At 47.2% G+C, this 21,113-nt stretch overlaps 1 protein-coding gene across 3 annotated transcripts; it reads right to left on the bottom strand.

Annotated features, from left to right (window-relative positions):
- Window positions 1–329: 329 nt before the first annotated feature.
- On the bottom strand, window positions 330–20,345 carry SVOP (SV2 related protein). Of its 3 annotated transcripts, none has more exons than XR_009275460.1 (16): window positions 17,347–18,366; window positions 14,774–14,859; window positions 13,771–13,869; window positions 12,539–12,610; window positions 12,054–12,178; window positions 10,241–10,304; window positions 9,581–9,706; window positions 8,478–8,606; window positions 8,079–8,152; window positions 7,722–7,798; window positions 6,471–6,578; window positions 5,067–5,178; window positions 4,771–4,852; window positions 4,452–4,541; window positions 3,240–4,007; window positions 330–1,292 (listed from the first exon to the last, which is right to left on the bottom strand). XR_009275460.1 is itself a non-coding variant. In XM_058816562.1 (16 exons), exons 1-16 carry the CDS (start codon window positions 19,670–19,672, stop codon window positions 3,819–3,821), a joined length of 1,629 nt encoding a protein of 542 aa, XP_058672545.1. In that variant the 5' UTR covers window positions 19,673–20,345; the 3' UTR covers window positions 330–3,818. The 3 variants fall into 3 exon arrangements, 2 of the variants coding, with proteins under 2 accessions (XP_058672545.1, XP_058672544.1); XM_058816562.1 differs by adding an exon at window positions 19,638–20,345 and having other exon boundaries at window positions 330–4,007; window positions 17,347–17,507; XM_058816561.1 differs by having other exon boundaries at window positions 330–4,007.
- Window positions 20,346–21,113: the final 768 nt, after the last annotated feature.

The raw sequence follows: 21,113 nt of genomic DNA, 5'->3' as shown, positions 1-21,113 counted from the left end.
GGACAATTTCCACTAGGCCAGGTTGCTCCAAGCCCTGTCCAACCTTGCCTGGAACATTTCCAGGGATGCAGCATCCAGAATATTTTGCTGTAGTGAGGTTACTTACAATGGGAACAGGAATCCTGTGACTTTTCTTTACATCTAAGTACACAAAACAAACAGAAAATGAGTCAGACCTGCAGAGTGCTGAGCCCTGTAGCTCAAACCTCTGAACACCAACACAAAAAAACCCAAACCAAAGAAAACAAAGCTATGACCCCTCCTAAACATCCCCCAGAAGAGCCAAAAACTTATTTCCTGAAAAAACTATTTATTTGTTTAACATAAAATATCTAATGTGGACTTCAACTCTCCAATGCCATGTCAGGAACAGGAACCAGAGGAGTATTTTACAACAAGCTTGAGATACACCAAGTTTTTCAACATTAAAATGTAAATCCAGCTTAGAAACTGTACATTCAGCCATGGAAACATTCACTGCTCTTTCAGCAAGTATTTGGGAATAACAAATCATCCCATCCAAATACATTTGGGGAATTACATTCCCACACCAGCTTGGAAAAACCAAATCCCACAATTCTGTTTGAATTCCAAAGGATCTCATTTTCCTGTTTGAAACAAAGCAGTTGCAATAATTCCTTTACCAGTGAGAAATATCCAGTGTGGACAAGGATTCTTTGGAATATTTTGTACCTAAATGGTGCTGCCCTACTGATAAAATCTATAGTGGTGATTTAGAACTGGTGTGTGTCAACCCCAGTGTTCTCAGTGAACAAGCTAAAATGGCCTTCTCTTATTAATTATATGCAAATTCCTGCAAATCCTCAATTCCAGCTCTGTTTCTACAGTGCCCAATGGGCTCCTGCTGAATTCAGCCAGGTGGGATCAGCTGTGTTGGGCTCCTTTCATTCAGCTGATCCAAAGCCCAGGGATATCCACAGGAGATTTTCCCAGATTTCAGTGAGCTTTGGATCAAGCTTTAAGAAAATCAAAGATCCAGCAACACCAATCTTTTTAGGATAGGTATTTCTATCCTTAAATAGATTTTTTTTTTTAGTGCAGAATTCATAAAAAGTGAAGAGCAAAAATGCCTTCCATTTTTTGGTTAACACTGTAAATGTCACAGGTTAAAACTGATCTATTCAACAGCATGGAAAATGTTGCATTCCCTAGAAATCTTTACCTGGGAAGTGGCTTATCTGTAGGATCCAGGTGTGCATGAACAGAGAAACTTCACCTAAAACTCTCTAAAGGCAGTTGACTGCAATTCCTTAAAACTGCTGAATATTCACCTAAAAAAAATGGAGTGAGATGTGATCATTACCCCAGGAAAGAAGAATTTTAACTCAAGGCATTGATTAACAAACTAGGCCATGGCCTGCCCTGCACTTTGGATTCTCTGTCACCTCTACCCAGGCTCAGTTCCAGAGTTTTGGGATGCAAACACAGCTCATGGCAAGGCCCAGGAAGGAAGCGTGGAAACACCTGGGGGACTGGAATGGCCTTGAGGGCCTCCAGCAGCAGCAGGGTGAGGATGAGGATGGAATGGTCAGAGCTGTCACTGAGGGGTGATCCCAGCTCCAGCAGGTCCCAGCTCCAGCAGCTTTTCCAGCTCTCTGGCCACACATGTGGGGTAATATCTGATTAAACCCACCCAGGATCTGCTTCCTCACTGCTGTGTCCCATATCCACCACGTGAAAGCAGAGAGGTTCCCCATCCCTGGAAGTGCTCAAGGTCAGGCGTGGATGGGGATTGGAGCAACCTGGTCTAGTGGAAAGTGTCCCTGCCTGAAGGAGCTTTAAGGTGCCTCCCAACCCGAACCACTTTGGAATTCTGGTATTCCATGGAATAAATCTCTCGGGCTCTGCTCCAGGCTCACAGGGAGAAGGATCCAGCTCCAGCCTGGCAGAGGGAGGGGAACAGATGAGCTGTGCTTGGTGTCAGTGCCAGGAGAGCCCTGGCTGTTTACTGGGATCAGCTGGAGCTTGATTTTGGTGGAGTGTGAGGACACAGGGACAGGGGACACAAAGGGAACCAACCCAGCTGGAAGGGACAGAGGGTTCTGTGCCACCACCCACAGCTGAGCCCAGGGATCCCAGGGATCTCTTGGGAGCTGAATTCATTTTCATCTTGCTGGGAAAAGCCAAGTTTGCCTCTTTCCACCAACCATTCCTGGAATCCTTCACTGAGTCACCAATCTCCAGTGGGACTGGATGGACACTTGGTGCCTTGGCAAACTCTGCTCTCAGCAGAAATCCCTCCCTCACACAATTTCAACCTTTTTCATCAGTTTCCTGGCTTTCTTTAAAGATTTTTCCACTCGTGTTTTCCCCTCAGTCTCCAAACAAGCAGCCTGTCACGTGGTGGAGCATTGAGTGACCTCAGAGCTGTGCCCCACAGTGCTCACTTGTTCTGCCCCAAACATGGACTTGGAGATCTATTCCTGACCCCAGGAATGGCACCTGGTCCGAGGATACTTCAAATGTTCAAATGTACAAATGTGCTGCACATTTACCTGTGTTCAGGTGAGTCACTTGTCAGACAGACCACAAACCCCCACAGCTCCCACAGCCTCACCAAGTTCATCTCACCACATCTGGTTGTGTGTCCCAAGGTCTGGAATCCTGAACACCCACTGAGGCACATCTCAGATCTCTAAACATTCCCACAGACTCTGCCACCTGACCTGTGCCCAGGGACAGGTTTGTGACAAACCAGATGAGCCTGTCCTCACCTTGTCCTCACCTGAGCTCTGTTACATTCCCTGACAAGAGCAGGATCATCCCTTGAGGAGCCACACCTGCAGGAGGGATGCTCCTCATCCAAGGGCACTGCAGATGGGCTCTTCCCATGGTTTTGTTCATTTATTCCAGCTACATTCCTCTGTCACCAATGTACAATCAGCAGGAAAGGTCCTGCCCAGCTGCCAGGGAGTGGCTCCATCCCAACAGCAGCTGGGGCCACCCCACCATGGGGATGTGCCCAGGAAATGGAGCAGGGACACACCTGGATCCACACAGAGAATCCCAGAAGTGAGAACCTCCTCACTCCAAGCAGCAGAGAGAGCTCAAGGTCCCTGGCAATACCAGAGAAGTCCAATTCTGCTCCAAAACATGAGGATTTATGCATTGGACTCGATGAGCTTGGAGGTCTTTTCCAACCTCAATGACTCTGGTTTACATTTCTGCTACAAGGTCCCAGCTCTGCAGCAACACCACCCTCCCTGCTCCATACCCACCTGGGATGGCAGAAACAGTCAGGAATCAATTTCCAAGCAATCCACTCTCCAGAAACAAAACCCAACTGGAAAGCTTGGGTTGGTTTGACAGAATCACATTTTGGTGATGCTTTTGATGGCTAAAAGTGCAAGGCAGGCATTTAATCCATAGTGGTAGGGATGGAATCCACCCTGTGCCAGGCCAGGGCCACACTAAAGATGGACCTCTTGGTTTCAGGCATCAAGAGCTCAGTGTTTTAATGACAGCTTATGCTGGGCTGCAGTCACTCGGCATTTGCTTGGCACAGGACATTTTAAGCTGAAGAGCTGACCATGCAAGCACGACAGACTGAAGAGAAACCCTTCCTGCTAAACTTCCAAGGATATCTGGATCAAAGGCCTCTCCATCCAAAAAAGTTTTTATGAGTGTGAGCAAAGAGCAGCAGAAAACACAATTTGCTGAGGTTCAACCCCAAACTCCTGCAGTTTGACACGTGAGGATGGCAGTGATGGTGGTCAGCTTTCCATGCTTCAGGCTCGGAGGTTTTGTGAGACATCTTGCTCCTATCCTTCATTCTTCCAGCAGGTTTCCATGTCCCATCATTCCTGTGATTCCCCTGGGGAATGAGATCCTCTGCCCACCATCTCCTGGCCCCATTCCTTGTGGCTGGACTCCTGCAGGCCACGGCCCTTGGTCTCGATGGGCAGGAAGCAGGAGGCCAGGGCAGCCAGCAGGCAGCAGCCACTGTAAACCAGCAGGGTCAGATAGACTGAAGATTCCAACATCACCTGCAGGAGAAAGGCAGGGAATGCAAAACAGCACCTCAGCATGGTGGAGCAACAGAAGACACTGGTGGAACAACTGGAATTTTAATCGTCGTATTGGGAATCAAGTTTAATTTGAAGTTTCTGGAAAGGAGGGAGATTTTATAGATCGTGCCAGGAAAATGGACAGTGCTTTAAGCTCTGGGAGGGGAGGATTAGACTGGATTTTAGGAAGGAATTCTTCCCTGTGAGGGTGGGAGGTCCTGGCACAGGTTGTTCAGAGAAGCTGTAGCTGCTCCATCCCTGGAAATGTCCAAGGACAGAGCTTGGAGCAACCTGGGATAGTGGAAGGAAAGCAGGTTCTGCATCACCTTCATGGAATCATGGAATTGCAAAAGCTGGAAAAGACCTCCAGGATCATCAATCCAAGCTTCCTGTGTGTCCAGTCTCAGAGGAGAAGGGATTTACCTGTGCAATGAACGGGGTTATGAGGGCTCCCACTCTGGCCATTCCACTGCACGTTCCCAGGCCCAAAGCACGTGTGGCTGTGGGATAAACCTGTGGAAAAAAAAAATCATCTCATCAATCCCAGTGGGAAGTTTTTCTCCTTCCACTCCTAAATCAATGGGAATTTATAAATGGTGCCACAGCACATTCTGTCAGACAATGACAATGGGATCTACAGCTCCAGTCTGGGGTGAGGTCCATTGGGAACAGGTCATCAAAATGACTTTCCCACCCTGTTCTCACTCCACTTGAATATTCCCATCAACAACAACCCCCTTACCTCAGGAGTGTAAACATAGGCAGCCTGAAATCCTCCAGAAATAAAAGCTCTTGCAATGAAGAGCAGCACAGTAAGAACATTTCTGTGAGGAGAAAGAGGAGAGCAGAGTTTGGGTTTCACTTGGATTTCACTTTTACTTCCCTCCCAAACTCTGGTGAGATAACCCAACCCCAGCCTTAAATCCTCCTCCAGCTGAGCACAACCATCCCACAGCTTTTCAAACCAGCTCTCCCACCACAACCAAGAGAGAACATGAGGAAATCCTTCACTCCAGCTGTTTCCTGTGCTGGACTCACCTTCCAACACAGAGAAAGAGCAGGAGGCTGCAGAAGGAGAAGACAAGGAAGGACAGGGCCATGGTTTTCTTGCGGCCGATGCGGTCGATGATCCACAGGGTCACCAACACACCTGTGGGAAGAGACCAGGAGACCCTTGGGAATCAAGAAAAGAGGGCTTGCAGCAGATTTAACACAGCTTGGGTGGTTTAGATTGGAAATTTTGGCCTCTCTTTCCAAACCTCTGCTGGCCCCAGGCAGGGCTGTGGGATGGATTGCTGCTGGTGCCATGTGGAAACAGGAATTCTGTGTCCCAGCTGCTCCACAAATGCACAAATCCCCACTCCCATCCTGGGATTACTGATGGGAATGCCTAAAACACCTGCTCATGGCTCACTGGAAGAAAATAACTTCTGCTCAACTTCTGGCCATTGCTGCTTGCTGGTTTAAAGGCTCTTTAGAATCTGGGATTTTCTTTATGTTCTGTTATTTAGATGTTTCACCAAATTATTTCTCTCCTGCTTTTTGATAGGAAATAGATCAAGCTCAGTAAATCTCACTATTAGGTCTTCCCTCTCCTGCAATTTTCCCAGATCCTTTTGAAAGCTGATGCACAGCAGGAGTGGGGATTATTCCAGCACCAGTGCCACATCCAGAGGGACCCTGCCAATATTTCTCACTCCCACCTCAGTGTGTGTGAGGATCAAACCAGACCTTGCAGCCACAGCACCACTCCAAGCACCCACTCTTTTTTTCTGGGTATCCTTCCCAAAATTCCTGTTTGGCAGCACACTCCTCTTAGCAATGACTGTGCAGATTTCTCAGTCATACTTGCAAATTACATTCATTAAATGGCTTCTCCTTGAGCTTTTAGCCCTGAATGAGGATCCAGAGAGTGAAAACATCCTGATCCCTGTCTCTGGTGCTGTTTCAATCACATTAACACTGGGAGATCCCCTCCATCTGAAGGATCAATGGCTGTTTCACACTATTTTGCTTATCCTGTGCCAGACTGTGCATTGAAATTTGCTGGAATTGCCTGAAAATCCCAGGATCAGGACTGAGGCTGGATGCAGGGATTTAGAGAGCAAGTTCTCTATGGATTCACTGTACCCATCATCCTTTGAAAATACTTCTGGAAAGTCTCTTATGGATAGAAATTCCAGTGTTTCTGCCCCTTGGATTGAGGTTTTGCTCCTCCTGAAGTGTTGCTGGGTTGGAACACACAGAGGGGCCATTCCAGAGCAATGACTGATTTTTTTCTGGAGTGATCCCAGGACAGGGAGAATCCACAGCTACAGCAAGGAGCTCTGAGTGCTGTGGGAAGCATCAGGCCAGAAATCCCAGTCCCACTGCAGCTTCCAGAGCTCATTTCCACACCCTGAGCCATTCCCAGGAAAAACTGGAGCTTTCCATTGTCCTTACCAGGGAATTCTGACAGGGTTGTCCAGAGGAGGTCAGTGTAATCTTCCTCTGTCAGGTACTCACAGGTCAGGCTGCACTTGGCTTTCACTTCCTGCCTTCTGCTGGATACTGCAGGGAGAAAAGGACAAATATTCAATATATTTTAAGCAAACTCTTCCCTGTTTACCCTTCCTGCTGGGTCTCTCATTTTTACTGCTGAAATTTAGGAAGGGATGGGCTGGAAGGACTGGGATGGATTCACTGCACCCAGCATCCTTTGAAATACTCCTGGGAAGTTGTTTAGGGATAGAAATTCAAGTCATTCTGCCCCTTTGATTTAATTGTTATTCCTCTTCTGAATGCCTGAGATGGAATTCAGAGTCAGAGGGGCATTGAAGAGCAATGCTGGGTGATTTTGCCTGAAAACAGTGAACATTTATAATATTTTCTGTGACAGGTGAAAATTCCACCTCCTTATCAGCTGTACAGCCAGAATTATTTTCCAGCCCAGGGCTCAGGACAGAATTAACTCCAATAATTCAATTTCTGCCACCACAAATTGGGATCCCAACACTTCCTACACTCTGAGAATACTGAAAAACCCCATGTCCTTATAAAAACAAGGGTTTTTAAGGGCTACATCCTCCTCTGGGGAGGCAAACCTGAGTCAGAGCTCTCAGAGCTCATCATTGCTGCTCAACCCTGGAATCTGGGGCTGCTCCAACACTCCTCATCCACCTTTTATCATTTCCCAACTTCCAGGCAGTTTTCCCTAATTACAAATGTTCTGAATGCAATCATTTCTCCCCTGGGGAATCAAACTGTTCAAGCCTCTTCTTAACTCAAAGCACCTTCTTTTTCCCCCAAAAAAATTCTGCAACACAAAGGATGCTGATTTCCCACCATTATCTTTTTTCTCAGCAGGTTTTCCCATCTTGAGAACCCAGGAGCTCCACAGCAGCAGTTTCTTATTCTCAGAACTAATTAGACCTGTCAAATCTGCAAACTTCTATTTATTTAATCACTTTTTTTAAATCAAGAGGAACAGATAACAGGTCTGCCTTGAAGGTTGTCTTCCTGTTTGACATTTTGGGCTCAAAACCACTGCAGGACCTATCTGCACTGGGGAGATGAGGAAATATTTAAAATAAAATAAACTTAAAACTCAGCCATGTTCATTTTCCAAACCACCAGCAGAAGGTGATCTAATCAAAGATATTCCAGCAGTTTTAACAGGACATATTTAAAAAGAAAAGATGGAGTAATACTCACTGCTGCAAACATCTCCTGCTTGGAAGAGCTCTGTAGTTAATAAAACTAACCCATAATATGAAAATGCATTGGAAAACCTGCAAGGAAGCAAATGAGAGAGGAAGGTTCAGCTGGTCCAACTTAAAAGAAACACCACCAATCAAAAGTTCTACCTCAAAGCTATTTCAGCCTTCAGAAAATTAAAGGACAATTTGATTTGGAATGCTTGGATGGTTGAATAAATTACAAATCAATACAGGTGGGGTTTTTTGTTTATTTGGTATTTTTATAAGGAGGAAGTTGCTGTATTGAGTAAAATCCCTTCAGTAAAACCAATTTAGAGCTGTGCTGGCACTGAACCTTCAGGTTTTCTCTTACCAAATAAACCAGAGCAACAACGTGGTCCAGCGGAAATGGGGAGTGAAAAGATCCCTCATTTTGCCTCTGTCCTCCTGTTGGGAACAAGCAGAAGTTGGGTGATGAGGGACAGCTGAAGTGCCAAACTTCATCTTGTTTCATGCATTCAGATCCAGGAATTCTGACCTGAGCTCTTCAAGAACCTCAAGGTTTGGTTTTCTTTAATAACAGGGAGGTTAAATCACATTAATGCCCATTTTAAAGCTGCTTTTCACTCCCAAATGAGAAATTAACTCTTCCTCAGTAGAAAAGAGGAAGATGATTAAACCTCTTTTGTTTCTGCCTATTTGAGACATTAAAATTGACAACACATTGATGATTTGCTCACAAACCCCCTCAGTTTCACTGTTCTGTACATACCTGCCTGGACACCACCAGTTTTCCCAAGGGCATTGGAGCTCCATTTTCTGTGGCAATCCTCTTCAAGGTGGCCAGAGCCTTCTCCTGGTTCCCAGATAAAACATCATACCTGGCACTTTCTGGCAGCCACTAAGGGAGCAGAGCAGGTCACACACACAGGAGGGTGTCACAAGCAGCAATAAATAAATCTGGGATTTTCCTTGGGGGAATCTCAGTGATTCCAGCAGATTCCCACATAACAAAGGATTACACAACTAAGCTGGAAGAATTCCAAGGAAGAATTCTCTCATCAGGCTTTAAAAACTGCAATCCCCCACTTTTCCCATCACTCAGAACCCTTTCCCTTCCATTCCTTTGGGTTTATCCCTGAGAGCTGTTGGGAATTTTTGCAGGTTTTTTACATTATCCCTTCTGTGCAGGAATGGCAAAGAATCCAGAGCAGATAACAAGATGCTCCTGGCATTCAAAAATTTATGGAATTTTGGAATAAAATGGAATAAAATTTATGGGTTTAGGCTCCTTTTAATTTAGAACAAGCCTGTGATCACTTGGATAACTGCAGGTATTCCTAAAACACTAAGGAATAAAAAAGGCTGCTAAACCACCTGACAAGGACATTTCTCTATGAGGAGACTGAGTGATTGGCAAAGATATCACCTAATAAATAATAAAATATATCACTGAAGCTCAGGTTTAGCTTATTTTAGAATCTGGCCTGCACTCTGCAGATTCTATCCCTGATTTGAGAGGATTCTTAAGTGGGAATTGATTCTAGAAGTGACAAAATCTAAAGAGGGTTTAGGGAAATAGCAACAGCTTTTGATAAAATGTTAGAGCAAAGTAATTAAACTGGAGAGGATTCCAGGTCTGATTTCACCAAATTCCAGCCCTGCAGGAATTACAGTCACATCAACACAACTCCCCCTGGAATGTTTTTCCCAGCACCCTGTTGAAACTGCATTTTTTGACCATTATTTCAGTTATTTCACATAATACACCACCAGAGAGCTCAAAACTGCCCTGATTCCCTTCAGCTGGGTCACAGAATGGGGTGGAGGGATGGGAATTGCAGGAATTCACATGAATTCATGAGGAATACCTACAAAACACAGGCCAGCAAAGAGCAGGAGTGGGAGGGCAGAGAGGATGAGGAGCCAGCGCCAGCCGAGCGTGGGCATCACCACCACTGCCAGGAGCACTTCAAACACTGTCCCAAGGGCCCAGAACACCTGCAGAGGGAAAAACAAGAGAAAAAATGAGGAATGGAATGCTCCCAAGGCCTCTTCTTTGGAACATTCCAGGCTGTGCTCACCAGGGATGGCTGGAGAGAGAAACTCCAGGGGTGCAAATTCTGCCTTAAAATATTCCAAGGGCAAAATTCTGCCCTGAGTGACTTTGATAGGTTTGGGTGAAGATGCGGAGCTGAATTTAGCACTGAATTTGTGGAGCTGTCAGCTCTCCAAATCCATCACTGAGATGGATTTCACCACAGAATCATGGACACCCAATGCCCATCTTGTGCTCACTCTGCAGCACTGGGTGCAAAATAATTTGGAAAAAAGAAAATTCAACAGCAAGAGTGGAGTGTGACAGGAAAAGTTTCTGCTGCTTTTGGAGTTGGGCTGGTTCCAGAGCTCAGGAGCTCCACCAAGATGGACAGGCCAGGCCTGGCTGAAGCTCTGAGGGCATTGCCAGGCAGGAGGATGGAAGGGATGTGACCACCAGAGGATTTGTCCCCTGAGGATCTGAATGCACCCACTCACCTCTATTAATAAAATGCATTTTGCTCTGGCTTTCATTGGAAGGAACTCAGCATATAAAGTTACCCTAAAAAGAGAGAACAGGGAGGAAAATGTCAGCACAGAGAGGGAAATGCCACAGGTTCAAACATCCCTTTTGCCTTTTAATAAAGCTGCCAGACTCAGAGCAGCAACTCAAAGCTCTCCCTGTCCCCAGAGCCAGCCAGGCTGTGACACTGGGTCACACCCCATTTCCACCCCAGAATAAACCTTTCAACACTGCAAGAGAGGACACAGTTTGCTCTTTTTGTGTGGTTTTGTGACCCCCATGGTCAGTTAAATGCAGATCTTGATGCCCATGTTTTCATAGCCCATTGGAAATACTATTTTATCCGGAATTTTCAGTGTGGACCATCAGGATTCAACACAAACTCCTGCTGGATAAAGAATTTCTTCAGGGCTTTACAACTGGCTCAGAGAATTCCCATCCATCTCCTGTGCCAGGGTTCAATTCTCCAAGAGGGGAATTATTTCATGTCACTGATATAAAATAATTTGCATTCTTTTATTGTGGCATTCAAAGAGCAGCCACTGAGGCTTTGTTTCATGCCTGTGCCAAGGAGTGATGGCAAAGCTTCTCCAGGAGAAATTCCTGAGGAGGAATTCCAGTCCAGGCTCTGCCATCTCTTTCAAACTGGGAAGGTTTGGCTTTGCTCTGTTTGCATTCCACTGACTCAGTCTGTTCCTGCTTCCTTTGAGGTTTGGGACAAAATTCCTACAAACTTAAAGAGTGGATTGATCTCTGAGGAGCTGCCCAGTTTGTGGAAAGCAGAAGTTTCACACAATATTTCATTCAAGCAGAGATTCACAGAACTCAAATCACATCTTAAAGTGCAGCTCAGGCCCCTCTGCAGTGCAGAGAAAACAGGAGCTGGTGAATGACCCCAGCAAAAGAAGGACATGGAATTGTTGGAGGCAGTCCAGAGGAGGAAATGACTCTCACTCCATGGAGATCCAGGTAAAAATCACACCAAAATCCCTCCAAAATCACACAGCTTAAGGAATTAGAAAGGAACTACTTTTCCTGCCTCATCCATGTTTACTCCTCTGTCAAATAAACCCTTTTATACTCAGAACAGGAAACAGACTCAGGGAGGATGGGATCCACCTGGAGATCTGCAACTGCCTCTGGATTTTCTCTCATGAAGCCACAGAACCTCAGTGAGCCCAGTCCAGTCCCAGGCCCTGGCTGGGCTGCACCTGCAGCTCTGGGTTTTTATCTGGGAGTAGGAATCTGTGAGCCATCAATGCAAGCCAGGCTCTCCTGCTCCAAAACAGCACCTCCAGAAGGCAAAAAAAAAAAAAAAAAATCAATTCTTGGTAAGGATAAAAGTCTACAGAGAGAGAAGAGAGAATGGCTGAACCCTTCTCTTTACATTTATAATTAAAAGCCTTGAGCAGGGTTATTTATTGCAGGTGGAAAATTTATGGATCCCTCTCTTCAGTGAAAGGAAGCACACAAGATAAGAGAAACATCCTGGCACTTTCCTTTCCTTCTGAGCCATCTCTAGTGCTCAGGTCTGGGCTGTGTGGGTTTGAAATTCCAGCTCAGGGTGAGATGGGGAATTCAGGCTCTGACTGAGTAATAATCTGGGGTTTTACAATCAGAATCAGGGCTCAGCTCTGCCTCTAAATCCTCCTGTTCAAGACATGACCTGCCCTGCAACAAGACCAAGACTTGGGGTGGCTGAACAGAAACAAAACTTCAGTCCTACAGGAGAATCTCATAAGGAAGAAAGAGAAATGAGGGAGTTTGGAGTTGTGAGTATTTACTTACGACTGAGGCACTCCTCCAATGCCAAAGCCCACCAGGCCCCTCAGCACCAGGATCCAGCTGTAAATGGGAGCAAATCCACTGAGGATCCCATAGTAGAGAGTCCACAGCACGCTGATCTTCAGGCCCTGTGTTCAGCAAGAGTTAAAAATCACAAATTAAAGTGTAAAACACAAATTAAAGTGTAAAACAAATTAAAGTGTAAAACAGAGCTTCAGATGCCTTCTGTTTCATAGGGGCTCAGTTCTGGATGTGCTTAGTGCTGCTTTGTGGACATTTGGGATTGTGGAATCCTGGAATGGTTTGGGATTGGAAGGGGCCTTAAAGCTCATCCCATTCCAGGTGTAGGAACACCTTCCACTATCCCAGGGTGCTCCAACCTGGCCTCAAACACTTCCAGGGAGCCACAGCTTCTCTGGGCCAACTGCACTGAAATGTCCATGCTGCAGAAATATTGGAATAGATCCCAGCAGGAGCTGCAGACTTACTGTTTTCCTCCCATACTGGTCTGAAATGTTTCCCCAGAGGGTGGAGCTGGACATCATTCCCACAAACACCACCTGTGGAACAGCAGGGAAAAAAAAAAAAATCTTTCCCTTAACAAGGGAAAATTCCAGTGTGACAAACACAGAACACAAATTTCCAGTGAAACCAGAACATTTCAGCCCAAAACAGAGTGAGATGTGCAGGAGGTCAGAGAATGGGTTGGGTGGGAAAGGACCTTAAAGATCATCCAGTTCTCTCTGGGTTGGAGCAGGGAAGCAACAAGGTCCCTCCTCAAGTCAGCTTTGCATTAAAAAATCCATCAGTGACAACCCAGACAATCCCAGTCTGGCCTGGACTGGGAACACTGGTATTGTCCCATTGTGAGTCCAGCCCTGGAAGACACAGAGATCTCCAGTTCCAGGGAAAATAATCCTGAATAAATGCTCAGGAGCTGTTGGTTGAGATCTACCACCATCCTCAGCAGCTCCCAGGTTTGAATGGAGATAAAATTACACCTTAAAAGTTTACAAAAGTCTGAAGTGTGAAAGAAAATACCCAGAGGAGACACTCGTGTGCTGCACTCAGGGATGGGACATTCATGGGGTCCAAGGACACCATTTCTATCTGCTGAGCATTTGAAGGATTTTACACAATCAAACAAAGGGCATTAAAAACTAAAGGAAAAAGAAATTCAGGGAATAAAGTGCCTGCATTCAGCAGTGGCCTGTGCTCAGAGAAGGGTTCCCAAATTTGTTTTCTTATCCCTAAAGGCACTGCAGGATTCCAACATCACAGCACCATCCTTGGAGGTGGTGTTATAAGATCTCTGCTTCCAAAGATCACTGGATAATCCCAGAATTATTTAGGCTGGAAAAGATTTCTGATATAATTGAGTCCAACCACAAAAAAATCAACTGTTTGTTCTCTCTCAGGGCTCTCAGCATGTCAGAGAGCTTAGATGTGGGGAGAGAGAAAGATTTGCAAGCAAGATACTCAAAATTTACCAATTTTTAAAAAACTAATCAAATGGTTTGAATTTTAGGATAAATCTGAGTGAATCTTTAAAAAAACTCCTATAAATCTTTTTTTAAAAACCTCCTATAAACTTCCAAGCTGAAGGCAACCTGCAAAGGCCACGAGGAGATTTAATTTTGGGGGATACAAAGCAAAATGTCTGGATAACAATGATGGCAAAAGCTCAGGGAAGACAGGAGCTGTCAGGTATTTTTCCTACCGAGGTGAGCAATGCAACCTGCCAGCTGGGTAAGCGCCACTCACAGTGCAGCTGAGGAGCAAGGATACTTAAAATCATCATTTCCATGGCATCTGCCATCTGCAGGGGGAAGAGAAAGCAAAAATCAACAAGTGCCTGCAAGTCAGGATTTAGGAGTCAATATTAGGCCTTGGTGACATTTCCGTGATGTTCCCACCTTGTGGTTGAAGAAAATGTTGAATATTTAATATTTAAACTCATTTCTGATTGTCAGCACTTTTAGTAACTCTGGCAGAGAGGATTTAAAGAGCTGAATGCAAAGGTTTTGAGGAGGTTTGGCTGGTCAGTGACATAGTTCAGTCACTTCCATAGTGGAAATTCCAGATTTCAGCTTCTTCCCACATGGATTCAGTCAGGAGTGTTTAATATCTTGTGATTATTCCCTTAAACACTCCTGGATTTGCATTGATCACCCTGAAACCAAATTCCACAGCTTGTCTAGGACCTAACCATGGCAGATTCCAGCTTTTTACATGGATAAAAGCCAGTAAATACAGCTCCGGGTATTAGGATCCTGAAATGCACCACAGGAGGTGGAACAGAGCTTCAGAAACAGCAGAAAAATGCAAACCAAGACTTTTTTATTGTTGATATCAAAGTTAAAAGTGGAAGTGCTGGGTTGCTGCTCCTCTGAAACTGAGATTACAGCAATCCTGACTGATACAGACAACTGAGGTGGCAGCTGATGGGAGGAATGTGGCAAAATCACTGCAGGAGCAGCCTGGAATCTCTTTCATTTGAAACCAACTTGAAGTGAAGAATTTAAATAATTCTCCAAACCCTGATTTCTAAGAACTTCAGAGACAAATCCATCATTGCCCCTCACAACAAGGCTGAGTGCTGCTGTTGGTTTAGAATTCCCAGTGAAATTCTTGCTTTATTGTAAATTTATTTGAAAATTATTTGAAATCCCTGAGGTTCTCTAAGTGATGATCATGAATTGATCCTGATCCCATTTACTTGCCCATGCCAATCCAGTAATGACAGAGAGCTTCCACTGGAACTTCCCAAATCCAATGGCTTCCACTGCATCCTCCACCATGAAAGTATCTGCAAAGAAAACAATTCCAGTGGATTCCTTCCTGAAAAAGGCCAGCCCTTGAGAGAGAATTTTCTGGTTTAATTACTAATTAATTGGGCTAATCTGCTGAGATCTCAAATCTATAACAGAGCTACTTAGTTGTAATTATACAATTCCTTCTCAGGAAAATCTCTGTGGCCAAAATAATTGGGATTATTCCTAGAATATTTTAATCACATGGAGGTAAATCAGTGTGGCTCCCACAAATCTAGCCCATGTTCAGCCTCTTCCTCCTGCAGCCACTGAAATGGAGTTTTCTGTAGAGAGAAACTGCTCTGCCCCATTCCACAGCACTGCTGGAAGCTGGAGGGAGTATTTCAGTGCAACTTCTTATTATTTAAATCAAGAATTTCTCCAAAACACACAAATCTTAAACCCTGTTCAAAAATGCTGCTGGTTGTTTCCCATGACATCTTTAGTTTGTTCCAGCTGAAGGTGCTCAAAGATGTCTCAAATTTGAATTGTCACAAATTCCTTTGCTCAAATGCAAAATGAAATGACCAAGACAAGCACATTTTGATATTTGAGTTGTTTAAATCAATTGAAGTCTCACAGTTCTAACATTTGTATCAGCTTGGAAAGGACATTCCTCAGGAGAAGCTTTGGCTGGGAGACCCCCACAACAACACAAACCAGGAGGAAACCAAACAAAATCCAAGGGATAAAGCACAAAAACAAGATTAACACCAAATTTTCACAATGAGCCAAGACAAACTCAAATTTCTCCTCTCTCCTAAAGCAGTGAGAGAGGAGAAATTTCTCCTCTCTCCTTCCAGGCAGGAAGAGAAGCTGAGATGGACATTCCTGATGTCCTCCAGGAAAAGAGGAGCCAGGAACTCTGCAGATTCATCTCAGCCTTGAAGGAGAGCCAGGTGTGAGCAGCTCCAGAGGGAGCTCAGAATTCCAATTCCAGTGTGGCAGCTGCATCCACAACTCCTGACAGGAGCATCCAGCACTGGGGACACAAAAAGGAGCACAGAGAGCTCCCCACAGGGAATGGGCTGATCAAACCACCATTTTCAGCTCTAACACAATTTCCTTGAGTTATTATTCATATCTGAGCACCCTTAACTTCTCCAAACCTCCTGCACCCAGCCTGGCTGGGATGAAGAGACCCCACAAGGTTCTCCTTGCAGGAAAATGAGCCCTGCTTACCATGGGTGGGGCTGACAAATTCCAAACCTTCTGTACCCAACCTGATTGAGATGAAGAGATCCCACAAAGTTCTCCTTGCAGGAAAATGAGCCCTGCTCACCATGGATGGGATTGGAAAATTCCAAACCTCCTGCACCCAGCCTGACTGGGATGAAGAGATCCCACAGGGCTTTCCCTGCAGGAAAATGAGCTCTGCTCACCATCAATGGGGTTGGCAAATTCCAAACCTCCTGCACCCAGCCTGATTGGGATGAACAGATCCTACAAGGCTCTCCCTGCAGGAAAATGAGCCCTGCTCACCGTGGATGGGGTTGGAAAATTCCAAACCTTCTGTACCCAACCTGACTGGGATGAACAGATCCCACAAGGTTTTTCCTGCTGGAAAACGAGCCCTGCTCACCGTGGGTGGGGTTGGGAAATTCAAAATCCCCTGTACCCAACCTGATTGAAATAAATAGATCCCACAAGGCTCTCCCTGCAGGAAAACGAGCCCTGCTCACCATGGATGGGGTTGGCAAATTCCAAACCTTCTGTACCCAACCTGACTGAGATGAAGAGATCCCTCAAGGCTCTCCCAGCAGGAAAGCTAGCCTTGCTCACCATGGATGGGGTTGGAAAATTCCAAACCTTCTGTACCCAGCCTGGCTGGGATGAACAGATCCCACAAAGTTCTCCTTGCAGGAAAACGAGCTCTGCTCACCATCCATGGGGCTGGAAAATTCCAAACCTCCTGCACCCAGCCTGACTGGGATGAAGAGATCCCACAAGGTTTTTCCCAGCAGGAAAATGAGCTCTGCTCACCATCCATGGGGTTGGAAAATTCCAAACCTTCTGTACCCAACGTGACTGGGATGAACAGATCCCTCAAGGCTCTCCTAGCAGGAAAACGAGCCCTGCTCATAATGGGTGGGGTTGGCAAATTCCAAACTCCTTGCACCCAATTTGACTGACATGAAGAGATCCCTCAAGGCTCTCCCAGCAGGAAAACTAGCCCTGCTCACCATGGATGGGGTTGGAAAATTCCAAACCTCCTGTACCCAGCCTGACTGGGATGAACAGATCCTACAAAGCTCTCCCTGCAGGAAAACAAGCCCTGCTCACCATGGATTGGGTTGGAAAATTCCAAACCTCCTGCACCCAGCCTGATTGAAACAAAGAGATCCCTCAAGGCTCTCCCAGCAGGAAAACGAGCCCTGCTCACCATCCGTGGGGTTGGGAAATTCCAAACCTCCTGCACCCAGCCTGATTGAAATAAAGAGATCCCTCAAGGCTCTCCCAGCAGGAAAACGAGCCCTGCTCACCATCCGTGGGGTTGGCGAATTCCTTGGGCACCGCAGCTCCATCCTCCAGCTCCACGGGCTCCAGCTCCGTCCTCACCCCCTCGATCTGCACCTCGTGCTCTCCCGAAATTCCATCCTCCTCCGACCTCGAGCTCTCCCCCGTGCGGCGGAACTTCACCACCCTGGAAGCACAAAAAAGCGGGATGGATCCTTCCAGGAGGATTGAAACCCCTTTTCCATCAAGGTTTCTCCTCATTCCCTGTCTCCACTCCCCACTGGGATTTAGGTTTGGGTCTGGTTTGAGGTGTCCTACCCTGGGATGGGTACAGAGGTTGTTACTGTGCTATCCACAAAGTTATAAAACCACAGAGGTCATAAAAATATGATGGAATGATGCATATTTAATGAGATCCATGTTTGGTGGGCCTGGGTTTAATTGGAATTAAGCATTGCTGTGTCATTGAACTGGATTTAATTGGAATTAAGCATTGCTGTGTCATTGAATTTCAGGGGTTTTCAGGCAGGAAGAGCCCAAATTCCATTTCCTGAGTTGTTTTTGTGATTAAAAACTCCAGAAATGCACCAGAATTTGAAATAGTATTTAGTGAAATACAATTGAGCTGAATGGACGGGGGTTTTTTCCAGCAGGATGATGATTCTGTGACTCTGCTTTCATCTTAAACAGAATTATTTAATATCATGTCATTAAGGAAATATCTGTATTTTGAGACCAGAATTTGCTAAATTGACACAGCTTTGATGTTTTGGTCAGAGGGATTTACTCCCTTCCCACAGAGAAAGTTCTTTTCCCATTTATGAAGTTTTCTGTGGCCAAAGATTTGGGAACAGATCCTCAAAGTTCCTTCACTTTATCCAACACAACAGAACTTTCTTCCTTTGGAAAGTGAAAATCCCTTGGATTAAAGTGAAATAGTTTTGGAAATAAGTTTAATTATCCCAGAATCACAGGGAGGGACCTTAAAGATCATCCCTGCTTTGGAGGTGATGGATCCTACAAAATCTGAAATCACAAATCCAGATTTCCACATTCCTCAGCACAGAAATAAAAATACAGGTGCATAATTTAGGGATATACAAAACAAACTGATACAAACAAAGGAAAAAATTCCACAGAGATAATTTCTGTTCCATATTTGCCAAATTTTTGACATCTGGGACATCTCAGGGAGCTGCTGCATTTATTTGCAAAATCTCACAGCATCAAAACAGCTGCACTGGAAGGTACTTTGGGATGTATCCCCAGGTTTTGGGCTTAAAAATAAAAAAAAAAAAAAAGCTTGATAAAATAATAACCTCTGATAAAATAACCTCAGATTCTTTTCCCCGACAAGCTGAATCCTAAGCAAGGGCTGGAAAAGAGCTGGAGCTCCTGTCCAAGTTAGCAGGAATGTTTTGGGACAGGGTGCTCTGTCATTGACACGAACTCATGAATATTTAACAGCAACTTGAAACGTTCCTTCCCTGCCTGGCAGAGCCCATGATTTATAAATAGGAAATATGTTGCAAAACACCTGAGAACGGAGCATTTGGAAAAAGCAGGTTGGTTTGAAAGGAAGGAATTGAGGGGGAAGGAAGGAATTCCAGGGGTTAAAGGCACCAAAGATGTTATCAGGTTTGGGGTTGGGTTTTTGCCTTTTTTTTTTTTTTTTAATTTTTTTTTTTTTTTGCACAGATCCAGCAACCACATCCCCCAAAAAATCAGCATTTTCCTTGTGCAGCTTTCCAGAAATGCCAATCCCAAGGGAGATTTTGGGGTCCCCCCCACCCCATCTTGACAGAGCAGGTTCTGCTCTGCAATTCCTCCCTGGCGAGGAGGAGGAGGATGGCGAGGAAGCACAACGTTATTTACATCCAAACCCCGCTGCAAAGAGGCGATCCCGACGTTTCCTTTCCTAAAATCCTCACGATTTTACCCCAACCCTTGGTGATGCAAAAATCCCCACGATTTTACCCCAACCCTTGGTGATGCAAAAATCCCCACGATTTTATCCCGTGCCATTTTTTTTTTTTTTTTTGATGGTGGTAAAAGCCACGCCGAGAAAAAAAAAAAAAAACCAAAAAAACAAAAAACCAAAAAAAAAACAAAAAAAAAAAAAAAAAGAGAGAAAATCAAGCGAGACGAGTGAATTTATGTAACAAACAGCTCCTGCATCCCTCGGGATGCTCCACCCGGCGGGAAAATGGCCCTGCCCGCCGTGCTGTGAGCGGCTCCCCGGTGGCACCGGCCGCTCCCCGGCGGGATCCCCGCGGCCGGAGGGGCCGGAGCTACTCACGGTACCGGAGCTACTCACGGCAGCTGCTTCAGCTGGAACAAATCCTCCTCCATGGCCGGGCGGCGGCTGCGCTCATCGCTCCCGCATGGCGGGCTCGGGCTGCGGGATGGAGCGCCGGGAAGGGCTGGAGAGGCTGCAAGGGCTGGACAGCTCCGCAGGCACCGCCGCGCCCGGGCTCGGCTTAGCTGGGCTCAGCCTGGCACGGCACGGCTCGGTTTGGCACGGCTCAGCTCAGCTCGGCATGGTTTGGCACGGCTCCGCTCGGCGTGGCTCAGCTCGGTTTAACTCAGCTCAGTTTGGCTCGGTTTAGCTCAGCGTGGATCGGTTTAGCTCAGCTCGGATCGGTTCCCGCCCTGGCCATGGCTGGGCCTGGCTCAGCTCAGCTCAGCTCAGCTCAGCTCAGCGGGGTTTGGCTCAGCTCAGCTCAGCTCAGCACAGCTCGGCTCGCAGCGTTTGCCGGAGCTCGGTTTGGCTCAGCCCGGCTCAGCCGCGGTTTCCCCATGGCCCCAGCGGGGCTGGACCGGGTAAAGCCCCGAGCCCGGGCGCTGCCGCGGGCCGTGTCCCCGGGGTCACATCCAGCGACACCGGGAATCCCCGGGCGGCGCTGCCAGGGCTGCACAACCTTTCCGGGAGGGTTTGCCCTCAGTATCCCAACCAGAGCGCCGCGGGACTGCGGTGTTGTCCCGCTGCTCTCCCGGGACACCCCGTGAGGGCCGGGCAGCGTGGGGATTCAGCTGGTCACACCGGGACCGGCCTGAGCCGCACAGGCTGCCCGCCACAGCCGCTGTCACACCGCGAACAGGCCCGTTTCCCCCGCTCCGGGCCGCCCACAGCGCTCCGGGCCCGCCCCCGGTGCCGCCCCCGGTACCGCCCGCCGCCATGGCCGGTCCCCGCCATCACCGGCCCCCCCGCACCACTTCCGGCACCGCCGCCCGGCCGGTCCGCTAGCCGCTGCCGTCCCCCCGGCTCCGCCCGGCCGCGCGCCCGCGTTCCGGCGCGGCCATGCTGGCGGAGGGGCCGGTGCGGCGGCTGCTGCGGGCGGGGGAGGGGGCCAGGTCCGAGGGGAGGGGGCGGCTGCACCCGAAGCGCGTCGGGACGGAGCGGGAAGGGGCTCGGAATGAGCCGGGAGGGGGCCGGGTCCTAGGGGAGGGCGGGCGGGGGGACCTCGGCTTGATCGCGGCGAACCTCGGCCGAGCGCCTCCTTTCTTCCCTCACCTCCTTCATTTCCCTTTCCCCCTTCATTTCTCCCTTTCCCTTTCCTCCTTCCCTTCTCCCCTTCCCTTTCCCTGCTCCATTTCCCCTTTCCCATATCCGCATTCTCTTTGCGCTCCGGTTACCGGGGCAGGCCCGGCGGGGCTGAGGGCTCTCGGGGTTCCCGCAGCTCCTGACCTTATTCCCGCATCCCCTGACCCTATTCCCGTTTTTCCCGTATCCCCTGCCCCTATTCCCGTTTTTCCCGTATCCCCTGCCCCTATTCCCGTTTTTCCCGCAGCC

The sequence above is a fragment of the Ammospiza caudacuta genome, chromosome 18, assembly GCF_027887145.1.
Source record: "Ammospiza caudacuta isolate bAmmCau1 chromosome 18, bAmmCau1.pri, whole genome shotgun sequence".
NCBI lineage: Eukaryota > Metazoa > Chordata > Aves > Passeriformes > Passerellidae > Ammospiza > Ammospiza caudacuta.
The sequence above is the reverse complement of the archived record's forward strand: the minus strand, read 5'-3'. Positions and strand labels throughout refer to the sequence as shown.

Coding starts and splice junctions, on each gene's coding strand:
- SVOP (XM_058816561.1), bottom strand. CDS start 17,581: ATGAGGAGAAACCTTGATGGAAAAGGGGTTTCAATCCTCCTGGAAGGA. Junction 10,305..12,053: donor ATTGGAGGAGTGCCTCAGTC/GTAAGTAAATAC, acceptor CTCTCTTTTTAG/GGTAACTTTATATGCTGAGT. Junction 6,579..7,721: donor AGCAGGAGATGTTTGCAGCA/GTGAGTATTACT, acceptor TTCTCCCTGCAG/TATCCAGCAGAAGGCAGGAA.